Source organism: Pantherophis guttatus, chromosome 4 (assembly GCF_059756535.1).
Source record: "Pantherophis guttatus breed Tessera chromosome 4, ASM5975653v1, whole genome shotgun sequence".
In the NCBI taxonomy this organism is placed as follows: Eukaryota; Metazoa; Chordata; class Lepidosauria; order Squamata; family Colubridae; genus Pantherophis; species Pantherophis guttatus.
This window is the reverse complement of record NC_142066.1, coordinates 43,090,112-43,106,944: the sequence shown is the minus strand read 5'-3', so window position 1 is coordinate 43,106,944 and position 16,833 is coordinate 43,090,112. Positions and strand designations below refer to the sequence as shown.

At 39.9% G+C, this 16,833-nt stretch overlaps 1 protein-coding gene across 1 annotated transcript in view; it reads left to right on the top strand.

Moving 5' to 3' along the window:
- The window catches only part of LOC117664490 (G protein-activated inward rectifier potassium channel 1-like), a 29,235-nt gene extending 12,610 nt beyond the window's left edge, over positions 1-16,625 (top strand). Inside the window, exons 3-4 of the mRNA XM_034415419.3 lie at positions 12,105-12,728; positions 14,902-16,625. Of these exons, the coding sequence (XP_034271310.1) occupies positions 12,105-12,709 (605 nt within the window). The 3' untranslated portion in view covers positions 12,710-12,728; positions 14,902-16,625. The remainder of the gene's footprint in view (positions 1-12,104; positions 12,729-14,901) is intronic.
- The last annotated feature ends 208 nt before the right edge of the window (positions 16,626-16,833 follow it).

The window sequence follows — 16,833 nt, the reverse complement described above, 5'->3', positions numbered from 1 at the left end:
TTTCTTTAGTATTGAAAAAGAAATCTGTTGCCACTTGCCCCAAAATAGTATTTTTTTTATATGAAAACTTTCACATGCTTTAAGACATGCCCTATATTAGAAGTACATTCATCTTATTATTGAATTCTGGCTCAAATTTATTTCTCTTTTCCCTCCTCCCCCATATAGCATGATTGAATATTTCGCTGATAAATAGTTTCTCAATTATAACATAGGGTATTCTAAGTTACCAATAGAAGAGAATTTGTAAATTCTCTTCTAAACTGTGGGATGATTGGTGTTCTTTGAGCTTGATGGATTTCTTCCTGACATTTCATTACCGAATTAGGTAACATCATCAGAAACTCCACCATTGTAAATTAGCTGGACAAATGAATGAGAAAGAATTTAAGGCCTTATTACAATCTTTAAACTAGCTACATTCTGGTTTAGGGACCTGCTTCATTATGCATAATACCTTGATCAGCCCTAAGCATTTCTTATGCCAGTTGCCTGCTGCTCTGTATTGGTCCTCCCTTTGTTCAGCTTTAAATGACAAGTGGGATATGCAACCAATTCATTTGCAGTGAATGAATGAAATATTTTTAAAAAGTCAAAAAGGTGGCCATGTCTATGGAATGAAAGCCCCCGCCCCCCTTCTATTACATGCCATATACTCACCATTTAAGAATACTGGAGAACCTCTGTCCTTTGTGCTGAGCCCCAAGACTCAAATAACAATACAGCTGGTACAGAAAGTTAATTATGTGACCTGTAGCACAGCCATTCTGATTCAGGGGCACCTATTTAATGAAGCAACATTAGAAGTGTGTAGATGCTTTTTAAGTTCTGACATATTTACCATTGTTAAAATAGAGGGGACCTTTTGCCTTTGAAGACAAGAAGGGGAAGAAACTCCCTCCCCATTGGGTTGTAAATTATTCCAGGGCTTAATCTGAGCCAACTTTCTCCAGATGTCAGCTGGCAGCTCAACTGCAGTACCTGCCTTCAAATTCTGCAGAATCTATGCAGGAATGATTGTTCTTTGGAATGGCTCCTATTAAAAGACAGAGTACCTCTAAAATGAGCGGATAGACACAAGAAAGCTCTTTTGCTGATTACTGTACATTCCCATTTTTTTTTATTACTCTCTTGGTAGCAAAACTGCTGGGAAAATATTGCCTTCTCTATTATTGCATATTTCTGTCCTTGTTGGAGGACATGATGTTCCCTATGAGAAGTTGTTCCTGGCAGCTGATGACTCAACAAGAGCCTTCATCAACCTGGCGCCCTAGTGGCTGGAGGTCCACAACTCCTGTAATTCTTGTAACCCAGGACTTTTGGCCAACTGCCTAGTTTAGTTTAGTTTAGTTTATTTGATTTGTATACCGCCCTACTCCCGAAGGACTCAGGGCGGTGAACAGCCAACAATAAAATACATAAATACACAAAATTTAAAAACCCGAGTAAGCAGCTAGAAAAAGATATTGAGATTCTAGAAAGGGTGCAAAGAAGAGCAACATGATGATTAGGGGACTGCAAGGTAAAATATATCAAGAACGGTTCCAGGAATTGGGTGTATCTAATTTAATGAGGAGAAGGAATAAGGGTGACATGATAGCAATGTTCCAATATCTAAGGGGCTGCCCCAAAGAAGAGGAGGTCAACCTATTCTCCAAAGCCCCTGAGGGCAGGACAAGAAGCAATGGATGGAAACTAATCAAGGAGAGAACAACTAGAACTAAGGAGAAATTTCCTGACAACAGGAACAATTAGAACAATTAATCAGTGAAAAGACTTACATCCAGAAGTTATGGATACTCCAACACTGGAGGTTGCAGTATACCATATTCTTCTTCAGGAGTAGTGAACCTATCAAAAAAACCAGGGCAAATTCAAACAAAACCATAGTTTTCCTGACACAAGGTACACTCGTAATTTCTCCCTCCAGTCAATGATTGTGTGACTTAGAATTGTGCATAAATTTTCATTCAGGATTTCTTATGATTTATATATCATATTTTATTTATTTATCATATTTTGAAACTGCCCATTTCCCTCACAGAGTGACTCTGGGCAATAGAAATATTATTTTAAATATTGAATATAAAGGTACAATAAAAGATGAATGTATTTTCTGAGCTAATCTGAGATTTCCAACAATTCTTTATTACAGCCTTTAGGACAAAAAACTTCTGAGATGTTTTACACATTCCTAAAAAGAGAAAGGCCAAACACTATAGATTTAACTCTGCCTGAAAGGCCATTTTGCCCTAAATTCTGGGAAAGCAGATGTTGCCCTCCAGATATTTTGAACCAACTCCAATCAACCCCATTCAATGTGGCCAGGAAGCAAGGAATCTTGGGAGTTGTCAGAAGGAAATGCAGAGCAAGGATAGGAAATTATGACTGCAGATAGTTCATAATTTACAATCATTCCATTCAGTGACCATTCAAACAATAGCATTGGAAAAAAGTGACTTACGATCAGTTTTCACACTTTAGGACAGTTACAGCATCTCCATGATCACATGATCACTTGATCACTTGGCAATGGATATGTATTTATTTATTTATTTATTTATTTATTAAATTTATATACCGCCCTATTCCTAAGGGACTCAGGGCGGTGAACAGCGAACAATAAAAATACATGTAATACAAACGTTAATAAAAAAAAAAAACCAATTAAAATATACTAAACACTCTGGTCCTAGATAATTCAAGACATCCCAGTTTAAAATAAAATCAAAAAGCAATATAAAGGGAAAGTTAGGCCAGGCCGGCCTGCTGAAACAGGAATGTTTTGAGGGCACGGCGGAAAGTGCGCAGATCCGGAATCTTCTGTATCTCTGGGGGGAGCTCGTTCCAGATGGTGGGTGCCCTCACAGAAAAGGCTCTCCCCCTGGGGGCCGCCAGTCGACATTGTTTGGCTGACGGCACCCTGAGAAGCCCCTCTCTATGGGAGCGTACTGGGCGGTGAGAGGCTATTGGTGGTCTATTTACGATGATTGCAGCATCCTGAGGTCATGTGATCACAATTTGTAGCCTTCCCAGCCAAGTTTTGACAAGCAAAATCAATGGGGGAAGCTAGATTTGCTTAATGACGATGTGATTCACTTAACAAGTGCAGTGATTAACAACTGGGGCAAAAAAAGGTAAATTGGACAAAACTCAATTTATCAATTGCCTTTCTTAGCAATGGAAATTTTGGACTCAATTGTGGTCATAAATCGAGAACTACCTATAGTTGGATACATCATGAACCTGTGGCTTTTGTGGCGCTTGGAGTTGTTCCAAAACTGTGTCAATTTTCATAGGGCCAGGCAAAAACAAGAGCAAATTAGAGTCTATCACAAGCAAAGGCCAGATTTAAACAAGCCAACCCACTCAAAAAAGGGAGCCAAGTAGGACATTAGCTAAGGTGGAATGAAAAACTAATCATAGGAACCTCTTTTTATTTTAAAAAAGATAATTTTTCTACATGGATAGCCCTTGACAAGATTGTTCACTTAGCAACTGTTTCAAGTGTCAACTCTCCCCCTTGAAAGATACTTCCAACTTGGCTTCAAAGTCCCATGGTTGGGTATCTGCCCTCACAGTCACATGACTGCATCTTGGGTACTTGGCAGTCACCCTGCATTTACAACTACTTGTAGCTATACTCACATTACTTACTTATGTTAACACAATGTACGATGTTTTTGCCAAAAAACAGTGTTTAATCCTGTTTTGGCCAAAAATGCCCATAGTGAACAATAGGTTTGCTTAAGAACTGTAGTGTTTACTCAACAACCGCCACAAAAAAGGTTGTAAAACCAGGTCAGTCATATGGGTGGTTTGTTTTACAACTGTTATGACTTATGACCATAATTAGCAGGCTCTGTTATAGTCATAAACTAAGGGCTACCTGTAACTTTAGTTGCTACCATTCTTTTGGTATTGGCTTCCTGCTTTCTTTAGTAAGTATTACTTATTCTCGGATCTTGGATTTTCTCGTGAGTTTATCAATGTGACTCCAGCTGTTTCCAGTCAAGAGATAGTAGAAGCCCTTGGACACCATTGTTCTCCTGCCAACTCTGATCTAGGATTATAATTCCCAGAATTCTCAGAGTGTACAACTCTGAGCAGGGATTGGGTCCATGCTCTGCTTGGAACAAAATATTGAGATAAAGGATTTTGCTACCCCAGGAGATTAAAAGGGTTTCTTAATCACTTCTCTGAATATACATTCTGTATCCATTTGTGTATTTTACCTTCAGCACTTCCTAAGCACGTAAGACTCTTTAACAGGGCTAGTGAAACATACTTAAATAAACTGAGCTAAGTCAATAACTACTGAGGGATTGATCATCAGCAAATGGAGCCACAGGTTGGTTCTTACCTTTACACAAACTGGAATTGATGGATGAATGGTACAAACACAGCGCTTGCACAAATCCTCTGCCCTCCCACTCCTAGATTGCCATATGGTGTTCTCCTGACCTTTCTATGAGTTAGACGATTAGTTATGCTTTAACTCCCCTGAAAGAAATAGGACTAAAGCCACTTTTCCCAATGTGGCAACACCCAGAATTCCTAGCCAGTGTGTGTAGACTCTGAGAATTCTGGGAGTTGTAGTCCTGGACCATTTTGGGAATGGAAAAGGCTGAACTGAAACAAACTGACAGAGAAACTGCTTGGTGTAAGGCAGAAATGGGATTCAAATCCCGGTGCTACCGGTTCACATTTGTGCGGGTACAAACATGCGTTTTGCAGAGCATTTTTGATGATGTCTGGATGGGTGGGCGGAGCCTCCTGCCGCCGCTGCTACTGATTCACCCGAACCGGGGTGAACCGGTAGAAACCCATCCCTGGCGTAAGGGTTAAAGTACTGGATTAGAAAACAGGAACTAGGCCTCCTTTAGGCCTATGTAATGGTATGTGGGGACAGCCATGATTTGGATGACTGAGAATCTCTACAGACTTTTAGCTATACAATTTGGGATGGACACCCTTTGAGTGGTGTGGGAGTAGGAATGGATTTCGAGAGGAAATGCTTTTAAAAATAAAAAATAAAAAAGCCTCTGATGATCACGTGGCTCAGCTGTGCATGGGGGGGTAGCAGGGATTTTTGCTACTGGTTCTCTGAACCCCCTGCCGCCATCGCTACCAGATCAGGCGATCCGATCAAAAATGGGAGCATTTCACCCCTGCATTACAGCTTAAAAACTGGCTGGGCGACTTTGGGCCAGGCATTCTCCATCAGCCTAACCCATCTGTAATGGTGTGACCTTGGGCAATGGGGAAGAGTTACCACTAAAGGAATGGGAAGCTAAGTGGCAGCTTTAATCCACAGAAGGAATGTGGGCCCAGCAAGCATCCCAGAAGGAACCCCCTTTCTAATTTTTGGGGTCGTAAAGATAATCAAGGAGAAATGTGCTATCAGATTTGCAAAATTATAAATAATGCAGCCTTGTAATAAAAGTAGAATTAGTTCATCTGGATGTGCTTCCTTTCTGGATTATCTCATAGGGTTGTTGTGGGGAAAATAGGAGGTGGAACATTATGTACACTGCCTTAAATTGTACATAATAAAGGTGGGATACAGCAACAAACTTTCTTTAGATTATCTTCATGATTATTCTTTTGCAGAGCATTGTGGAGAGTTTGCCACCAGTGATGTTTGGAAAGGACTCAGGATTTGCCAATACTATAATTTAGGAAGGTATATGGAACAGAGAATCAAGTTCAGAATCCAGCTATCAGAGCAGTCAACACATTTCCATTATTTATAACACAGATTTCTAATCCTGAAGGCTGTTGAAATCCACCTAAAAAGGTATCATGATCTCAAAAGCAGGAGAAGCAGCATAATAAAATCTGCAGCAGTGCAGGGTATGTTTCTTCACTTAAAACAGTCCTTTGCTGTTTCTTTTCCTCACAATCGGGTGAAATCCAGCAGGTTCTGACAGGTTCTGGAGAACCGATAGCGGAAATTTTGAGTAGTTTGGGGAACCAGTAGAGGAAATTTTGAGTAGTTTAGAGAACTGGCAAATACCACCTCTGGCTGGTCCCAGAGTGGGGTAGGAATGGAGATTTTGCATATCCTTCCCCAGGAGTAGGAAGGGAATGGGGATTATCCTTCCCCTGGAGTGGGGTGGAAATGGAAATTTTGCAGTATCCTTCCCCTGCCACACCCACCAAGCCACACCACACCCACCAAGCCACGCCCACAGAACTGGTAGTAAAAAAAATTGAATTTCACCACTGCTCACAATTGACAGAGTAGAACACATTATGTAATAATTGGGTTTTTAAAAAACCCTCCTTCTAAATGGTTAATAAACAAAAGAACTTGTGATAAAAAATGGAACCAGGGTACAGTACATTATGCAAAATAAGGGAAGATGCTACAATGTTTAATTTGCATAATTTGTACAGATTGCCTGTTTCAATTTTTCTTGGCTGAGAGTCTATATGGCCCTTGTGTGTAATTATTATTTATTTGGTTATTTTAAGTTTGGAAAACATGAAGCTCAGGGGATGCACTAGTTGCAAAGGCTGCTAGGTATTGAACAACTGGAGCTAATAAAATGTTTCTCATTCACATCCAAAGAGAATCATGGAAGAATTAAAAGTGCTTGCATATCTTTATGGTCTGGTGTAATCCTTCATGGCTGGATCCAAATGGAAATTGCATTGATGTGTTTGGTAACCAGAAACATCACAGTGAGACTGGCTGGAAAATAGTGGGCTCCGACGAGTCTCACGACAATCCAGCCAGACAAGCTGCTGTCTGGTGGGTCTTCGGACTGGAACCATCCTGTAGGGATTGTGAAGAAGGAGAGGCGCCCTGGACGACCAAGAGGAACAGTCAAGTTCCTCGAAAGGTCGGAGACAGCTCTTTGAACCGATGGCAGGGGTGGTGGCCATTAAAAATGACTGCTTTGAAGCTGGGGCAACTGGAATAAGATTTTGTGCAGGAGCGGTGTCTGAACAGAGTAATGGTACCGGGTGAGTGATTGGCCAACTCATAGGTAAAAAAGGAAATTTAAAAAAAAAAAACTTTAAAAGGTGTCTCGGTAAGGAAATTAGCACTTGGGAATTTTAATAGAGGGAGAAGAACAAAGGGGAAGTTAAAGTATTAAAGCCCAGAAAAAAAACTTTGTATTTGGATTTAAAATTGGATTTGGAGAAATTAAAACTAATACAAGAAAAAGAAACCTGAAGAAAAGTACTTTTTAATGAGGATTTGAAATAATTTTGACAGTTCTGAAATTAGAAGGAAGAACAAAGAGGAGGTTAAAGTATTAAAACTCAAGAAAGGAAATGTTATAATTGGATTCAAAACAGAACTTGGAGTAATTAAAAACAATAACAGAAAAAGAATTTTGAGAGAAAATATTTTCTATGTGGATTTAAAACACTTTCGCAAGCTGGATATTTTGTTGTTCTGAGAATTGTGGATTGGAGAGAAACATCTGCTGGTGGAAAGAAAGCACTACAACGACGGGCTTGAAAATTGAAAGAAATAACAACAGTAACCTTGATCACTTCAAGAGCTGTGAGAAATTTTAAGGAGTATTTGTTTCTACTTAAACTGCTTGGTCTCGACTTCTAAAGGAAGTGGAAAACAATAAAACTTTAAATTGGAGTGGATTGGACAAACATTTGTATTGGATACCATCTGGAAATAAAAAAGACACTATATGAACTTAAATCTTAATTAAATATAAGTTAAAATATCAATAATTTTTTAAATTGACAATATGGAATCTTGGATGTGTGAGGAATTAATTGAGATGCTTAAAACGTGCGTGAATCAATAAAGGGCAATAAAAAGTTAGAAACTTTGTTAGAACATACTAAACAGGAAAAAGAGGATATAAATGAGAAGCAAGAAAATAATATTGACGTAAAGGAATTGATGGTAAAAAGTTAGATGACTACACTGGGATTTACAGTGGCAAAAAAAGAATGGATGGGGAGAATATTTTCCAAAAAATAATCAATCAAAAGGAAGAGAAAGAAATGGGAAAAGATTAGGTAAAAGCTGGGGGTGAATTAGGCGAGCAATAGACTCAAAAGCTAGAGAAAGGATTCAGAAGAAAATATAATAAATATAAAAAGAAAAAGAAGAAGAGGAAGAGGAAGAGGAAGAAGAAGACAAAAGAATGTGATGAAGGGAGAAAATTATTAAGAAGTGGAATTCTGGAGAGACCAAGAGAAAATGGTTAAAAGGGGAAGAACAGTGGAAAGGAGGAAGGGAAATAAGGTATATATTAGTCGATCTAAGGGAACTGTATTAACATTAGTAACTGTGAATGTAAAAAGTAAATATGATGATGTATATTGTGTATTGTAAAATGAATAGCAGATGAAATATGAAGTGGTAATTTGGTTCAATTATGAAAATAACTGAAATCAAGAGATAAAATTGAAAAAAAATAAAAAAGTGTGATGGGGATTTTGAAACAATATGTTGTAAATGATGAAATAAAATAATTAAATGATGCTATAATAAGGAATTAGGAATTAAGGGCGGATAGTGATATTGCTTATTATGTACTTAGAAGAGATTAAGATAAAATGTGGAAGGTCAATTAAGTTAAAAGGTTTCAAAGTAAAAATTGAATAAGATGAAGTACATTATTTATAGCCAAAAAATGTGATGGGGATTTTGAGAAATATATTTTATAAATGGAGAAATAAGATTATCAGTTGCAGTAATGCTAAGAAATTAGGATTTGAAGGGCATGAGATTGTTTATATATTATGTATATAATATACATAATATTGTTTATATATTATGTATTAAGAAGAGATCAAGATAAGATAAAAAAAGTAGGGAAAAAGAACATCATGACAGAAATTGAAATATGTAAATTGTATTTGGAAAAAACAAAACAGAAGATTGGAATAGATTATAAAAATTAATATATAAATATGTTATAAGTCAGTGATAGCTAACCTTTTTACCATCGCGTGCAAGGAAGGGGGGCAGGGGAGGTTCGCACGCACGCGTTCCCACACCCATAATTCTATGCACCCCGCTCCACAAATGCAAGCTCAATCCCCCTCCCCCCCCGCTCCTGGCACACAGTGGCCCAGTAGGCCAGTTTTTCTTTCTCACCTGGCTCCAGATCTTTTCTATGTACCTGGGGAGGGCGAAAACAGCCTTCCCCACCCCCTCAGAGGCCCTCCGGAGGCCCAAAACAGCCTATTTTCCAACTTTTGGTTGGACAGGAAGTGAATTTTTTTGCTCCTAGAGAGGCTCTGGAGGCTGGGGACAGCAAAAAATGTCATTTTCTGTCCAACCGAAAGTTGGAAAACGGATCGTTTCGGGCCTCTGGAGGCCTCTGAGGGGGTGGGGAAGGCTGTTTTCACCCTCCCCAGATGCATAAAGAGACCCTGGAGCCAGGTGAGAAAGAAAAATGGGCCTTCCCCACCCTGCGGGCCCTCCAGAGGCAGGAAACAGCCTGTTTCCCTACTTCTGGTGGCCCAGAAGGCCTGAAAATCAGGTGGCCGGTGCACACATGCACACCAGAGGTGAGCTGGCATGCCAGGCGACATGGCTCCACGTGCCCCCTGTGGCACGCTTGCCATACGTTCGCCATCATGGTTATAAGTTGTATAAGATGTGACCCGGTCAATACTCTATTCATAAAACATGTAATATGTAAAAGAAAAATTTAATAAAACTTGTTCAAAAAAAAAAAAAAGGAAATTGCATTAATGCATGTAGGTTGCCCTCAGCTGTTGAATGTGTACAGGTAATGCTCAACTTACAACAGTTCATTTAGTGACCATTCAAAATTACGATGGCACTGAAAAAAGTGACTTATGACCGTTTTTCACACCATTGTAGCATCCCCATGGTCATGTGATCAAAATTTGGACATTTGTCAACTGACTCACATTTATTACAGTTGCAATGTTCTGGGATCATGTGATCCCCTTTTGCAACATTCTTGACAAGCGAAGTCCATGGGGAAGCCAGATTCACTTAACAGCCATGTTGCTAACTTAACAACTGCAACGATTCACTTAACAACTGTGGCAAGAAAGGTCGTAAAATGGGGCAAAACTCACTTATCAACTGCCTTTCTTAGCAACATAAATTTTGGGCTCCATTGTGATCGTAAATCGAGGATTACCTTTGGTTACACACGAATTGTATATTGTTTGAACAGAGTCCCAAACTGCTGTCACAGAATCATGGCATATATTCCTAAATCTGCCTTCATTGTTACTTGTTAAACTGTGAACAGCCTAAGGCGTATTAATAGCAACTTCTTTTTAGAAAAAAGAATTCCAGTGCTAATCTCATGCAGTGCAGTGATTCTGTTCAAATAATAGAAGCAAGTACAATGGGTAAGACATGAAGCTTTTCCCCAGTTCCATCCAAACCAAATGAATCTCCTGACCAGATTATGGTTGCACAAAGATGTGTCTTCTCTAGGTAAGCACAAAGGAAGTCCAGATCCAGATCAGGCAGGAAAAAGCTTATGTAGAGCCAAACCAAACTTCGCAGCAGTCGGCCTAATGAGAGAGGGCATGGGACCATACAGCAAAACTGCCAGAATGATTAGATTAGCAGCACGCAACCTTTTTTTCGGCTGCAGGTGACACAGTTGTGTGCCTGGTCCTCCCCACTAGAAAATCATATCTGGTGCTCGGATGAAAAGCTACATTTCATTTCATTTCAACTTGCTTAATTATGTTCAGCTGGCACATGTTCTTCTTCAGTAATTTATTTAATGATTTTCCCCTTCTGTTGCATTAAAATTTACTGTATTTTTTTTTCCCTCCAGAAAATACATCTTTCAAACTGGAAGGACATCTTAGATTCAGCAAAAATGGAGTAACTGAGGCAGAGTAATGTGTTTGTTTTCTGCCTGATTGCCTTTGAAACAGGCAATCAAACTCATGGCTGTCCACCCAGTTTTAGGTTAAATCAGTACAATTTAGTAACAATTTGATGGGGTCCCTTGCTCAAGGCTTTTGGGGGGTTGTATGTTACACAAGTCACATCCAGCTAAACAGGCTATATCACATCTGAGCAGAGAATGAGGAAAGAACAAAGCCAAGAAGGAATTCCAGGAAGAGTCCTTGTACAAATGCAATGGATTTTCCTTTTCCTCAAATTCAAAGAGTCTTAAAAATAGTTCCCCAAGCCGAGACTTTACATTATTTCTGGCCAAGGCAAATTGCAACACCCATCTTACTTTTTTAGATGTGCTTCCTTGGCATTAGAAAAACCACATTTGTGTTATCTTCTGTAAGGTCAGAGAAGAAGAAAAAAGGAATGTTTGAACATGCCACACACACATGTAAGTCAGTTCTCTGTGCAGATGTTGGAAATCACAAACTTGACTTTTTAAAAAAGAGAATGGGTATTTTAATGGGAATGTGGTGTCCTATGAAATAATCTGATCCTGTATGTCTGTGTCTTGTGTAAACAGCAATTTTGCAGGAAGTTAGGGAGGAAAAGCAGTCAGGAAAGTAGTAGATATTTAGCACCTCTGGAAAGGGTAGATAGGGGGACCAGTGGCTCCAGAACTGGACACAAATTGCACTAGGGGAAGCAAATGCAGGTTAGCAGGATGTAGAGAGCCACAAGTTTCTCACCCATTTTAAAGGAAAATGTTGGGGAAGTGATAGACTGAGTTGGCTCCAGAAGTTGGCAAGGTAGTCATTGTATGGAAGAACTGTGGAAGAATTCCTGCCGAGGTTGTACTACCATTTCCATTCAGTACAGAATATAGAAGGAAGTTCATATATTAAATATATGGGTTTAATTGCGTGTAACATCTAAAGCATCTGTTAACTTTTTATAATAATATTAATGCTTTAATTATAGAGTGATTTTTGTAATTACTGTTTTTATGGTTTTATTGTACACTGCCCAGAGTCACACTTTTGAGATGGGTAGCATAGAAATATGAATATAGATATGTCCAGGTAGACCCTACTTAGCTTGCATTTCCTGCTCCATCCATTTTAGGTGGATCCACAAGGACAATTGTGTCTTCCCACAAAGCAGAGTTGGAGGAATAACAAAAATCCTTGGAAAAGCCAAGCTGAATGGCATTGTAATTTACAAAGCTAATTTTGATTCCTTTACTATTTTCTTCTCTTAGGAATGACATGCCAAGCCAGAACCTCCTATACAGAAGATGAAGTCCTCTGGGGCCATAGGTTCCTTCCTGTAATGTCGCTGGAAGATGGCTTTTTCCGTGTAGATTATTCCCAATTTCATGGCACCTTTGAAGTTCCAACTCCTCCCTATAGTGTGAAAGAGCAAGAAGAGAATTTGGCTCTCCCATCACCTCTGAACACCCCTACTGGGAGTCATAGGAGTCGACGGGAAAAGATCTCTTCTCTTGACTGTCTTGAATTTTTTGAAGAGAAAAGCAATCGTCTTCCCAGCAAATTTCAGAAGCTTTGTACTGGGAAGGGGGATCTCCAGAGAGGTATTCCAAGCCTTTGCTCCACCAGTGTTGAGAAAGCTTGCAGCACTGGCGACCTCTTGAAAATTCAGCAGATCAGTTCTGTTTGCAACATGGAGGAGGAAGGTGAAAAGCTGAAGTTGGCTGCCTTCAGAACCAAATCAGAGCTCCTGGCTCGGTCCACTGGGAACCTCGAATTCCAACAGAGACCTCAACTCTTGCATACCCTGGGGGCAAGATTGGAGGATCATTTGCCTGCCAAGTTACGAAAAATGAATTCAGGGCTTTTCTCTTAAAAGAGCAGACACACAACAGGTTGCATTTTAAACTTCTAAAATTTTCACAATGTTGTTAGGAAGAAGATTCTGACAAAGCTGATCTGTGCTGTTATGCCAATTCAATTTCATAACTACAGTTTAAAAACCAAAATAATTTCAGTCAAGAATATTTGGTAATAAAGTGGTGTGGTAAGAAGGGATATTTTGTGGATGAAAGTTAGGTGAAAACTATATTCTATTACATATAGATTATTTGTTTTTCTTTTTAAATTCTATCCTTCCTCCTTTTGAAGCATGCTTGTTTATTAGTGTTCATTTTGGGATTTCCTCTTTGGAAAAATAGACTGGAAACAGGTATTATAAAGCAAAAATACTTCCATGTGTATTCTGGATGTCATTCTGTCTCCATCTGAACAGCTGTGCAAATTTTACGCACATCAGGAACCAGGCAAAATCATCTACAGGGAGGCAAGTTAAAAAAAAACAAATATGAAAATAGAGGTCCTTGCAACATGATGCTGTACTGTTGCTTTCATTGTTTTACCTAAAGCTTGGGTCCTGCAGACATTTCTGGCATGTAGCAGGATTACTGTTGGGCTTCAGAAATTTGGATCCTTTATTTTTCAAGAATCAGGGCTAAAAGCAAGGAACTCATAAACTATGATGGTACAGATGTGTTTCTGCAAAAACACCCTTTCAATATTGAGAAGGATGTCTTCTTGACTTTCTTGCAGCAAAGATAATTATTGGGGTTATATAAAAAGATGAGTCCCTAATCCTTGGGGCCTCTAATCCTTGGGTTGTGGCCCATTACTGAGCTGTGGTCCATTTGGAACCAGGCTGTGGAAGCGGCTTGTGTACATGCATGAAGCTCCATTTGTGCAAGTGATGGGCGCATGTGCCCACCTGCTTGCTCAAATGGAGCTGAGTTGCACTGAGTGCGCCTGTCACTCATACAGAACCATCCTCTCCCCCCCACTCCCCGGTCTGCAAAGCCAGAAAGATTGGGGAATGCTGTCCTGAGTCAAGTTTGAGTTCTGGTATTTTACTTGGCAATGTTACAGAATTGGGTATGTGGGATGTTCCCGGGGTGAGTAAGATGAGCTCTCCATTTACTGCTAAGCTATATCCCACTGCATCTCTTACTGTTGGCTATATTGACCAATGGTGTTGGAAATCAAAAGTGAATATTGCAACTGCAATCATGTTACTGGAGCCACCTTCTTGACTTTTTTGACACTAACTCTCTTCCATGGACATTTCTGGTTCAGGGTCCTCTCAAAACATATATCTCTGCCCCATTGAAAGCTTTCAGGATCATCATCTGCTTGGTGCTTTGGCCTGAATTTTTAGTCCTGATTATTTAATTTTCCTGACCTTTTTCTTTACACAGAGTAGCTGCCATTTCAGCACATTCCTGTGGTAGGCAATGAAGATAGGGAGCGTTCTTCAAACCTAAATCCTCTGGATCCGATTGTAGTCAGAACTGACTTAATACCTAGATGTCATTAGGAATTACTATGTGGCCCCCTGTGGATTTGGAGACCAACATATGACCTCTTGTTCATTTGCCCCAGAAAAGGAGACCATCAAAGGGAAGGTGGCCATTTGAATTTATAAGACAATTGGAATTGCCAATGCCAAGAACTAAGTCTATGTTGGAGCATTGTGGGAAACAGAATGGCTACCAGTTGTTGCCAGACAAGCCTACTGGGGTGAAGGGTTATTAATGCCTGCTACTTATACTTGGCTTAGGTCTAATTCAGATTTGAAGCTATTATTTCCCCATAGCACACCAAGAACCAGTTTGGTGTAGTGGCTAAGGCATCAAGCTAGAGACCAAGAGTTCTAGCCCCCCACCTTAAGTACAAAGTCAGCTGGGTGACCTTGGACCACTTGCGCTCTTTCAGTCTCAGGAGTGAGGCAATGGCACATCTCTTCTGAAATCTTGCCAAGAAAAATGCAGGGACTTGTTCAGACAGTCACGAAGAATCACAGCACGGAATAACACCTGATTCCTGCATCTAAATATGCTCAATGTAGATGAAACAGGTAGCCTCATCTATGCCTCATGGCGATCACTATAGCCACGGATGAAGCTACAATCAAACGTTTCCCTTTTGCAACAGTGTCAGCCTAACTGTTGCAGATTTCTTTTTCCTTTCTGATGTCTTATTTTCCTCACTTTTCCTTTTCCGTCTTCCTAACAGTGTATGCAGGTTTCCACAGCTGGGGAATAAGCCAGTCTCCTCCGAGAGGTGCCCTTGAGATGGGTGAGATGAGATTCCTGTCGTTATTTTCATGGGTGTTCTGAAGATGCTGAGCTGACAAAAGTTGGATTTGGGAATGACTGTATGAACTCTTTTCCTGGGTGTGAAGTTTCTTCCTTTGGGAGATTCCTCACAATTTCAGCCTTTGAACTTTTCAGAGGTAATGGGCTAGTTTGGGTGTTCAGGTTAAATTAGGAAAATGCGAAGATTCCTTCAAATGGTGTCTCAGTTCCTAGTGACTGTGTGGAATCATCTTTGACCTCATATGGAAGTGGTTTACCTATTGCTTCCAACTGGGATTTTTTGGACTTCCTACTCTAGCCTTCCCAGTCTTGGCCATCCCTCATGATATTTCATCCAACCATGAACCGGTATCACCCTGTGTAGCTTTCCTGGGATGAGCCAAGGTCAATTAGGAGCTGCCATCTGCTAAGGGCTAAGTGCATAGAAACCTCATCAAGGATTCCAATCAGTGGTGGGATTCAGCCAGTTTGCACCACTTCGGGAGAACCGGTTGTTAACTTTCTGAGCAGTTTGGAAAACTGGTTGTTGGAAGAAATCATTAGGGCAGAGAACCGGTTGTTAAATTACTTGAATCCCACCACTGATTCCAATGGTGAGGGGACATAAGAATCACTCGACTGTATTTCATTCTCCCAAAGGCAGACTTCTGAGTCTTGCTGAATCAGGCAGCAGCAGCAGCCAAGGTCATCTCACAGAAAGACTTTCCTTATGGTGGGAATTGCATGGCAGACTCTGATGATGTCAAACAAAGTCAGTTTTTATCCCTCCCCAAAGGGACAAATGATTTCCAAAAAGGGTAACCCTGTTTGTCTAAATCAGTGTAAAATAACTGATGTGGAATCCCAGGAAGGCTGCGGGAGGAGCGGGGGGGGGGAGGGAGAAGTTGCTTCTTTTACAACCCTACCACTGAGTAATGATTTTGATTGTGTCAGAATGGAAAAGTTAGTACATGAATGAAACTCACCATACTATCTGTACTGAATTAATTTAATTTCCATTCAATTTAAATTCAATTTAAACTCCACCCAGTCTGGGACTCCTTTTTTCCACCCAAAAGAGGTTTGAAAATGCTTCTAAATTCTTGAAATAGAAGTGGATTTTTCATTCCATTCCATTTCATTCTTTCTTGCATTTAATGCAATTTAACTTTTCTATTCCATTACTACTAATACAAGGGAAAATACTCTGCTTCCAGAATTAACATATCTGTCCCCCTATTTAGCCATTTGGTAGAATAAAAAGATTTTGGGATCCAATCCAAAAAACCAAAAACAATTTCAGCCAAAGGCCACACAAAATCACAGGAAATGAAGCAATGGGGAGGGAATTTTTCACAGACCACCAGAGAAGTCTCTGCAGCATTCCCTTTGGAAACATAATGTCTGCCCTAAAGTGACTTTTATATATGTACTTAGAATTATCCCACCTGTAAAACCATCTGGTGAGTTAAAGGAGGATGTGAGCCTCCATCGTCTTGTTTCCAGGCCAACTTCAACCCCTACACCTGTTCGTCCTGTACGTCTCTTCCATTCTCATGAAAATTAGTTGAGGTAGATGAGGGAAGAGAAATGTGGGTCCTAAATGCCCCTCGTAAATCACTGGTAGATTGGGGATGTAATTTTGCCTCCCCCAAAAGAAAATAATGTCTATGACAAGAACTTCCAATTTTATGCCTTTCAACTGTGTTAAGCTAAGTGTTAAGTGTCCTCATCTTTAGCCAGCAAGCAAACTGCTGTGCTGATTATAAATGATGGGAGCTGGTACATTGAGGGGCATCAGTTGGATTAAACTGGATCATTTCATCAGAGGCACCAGCAATAGTGCCATGGATTAGGTAAAAAGATCAAA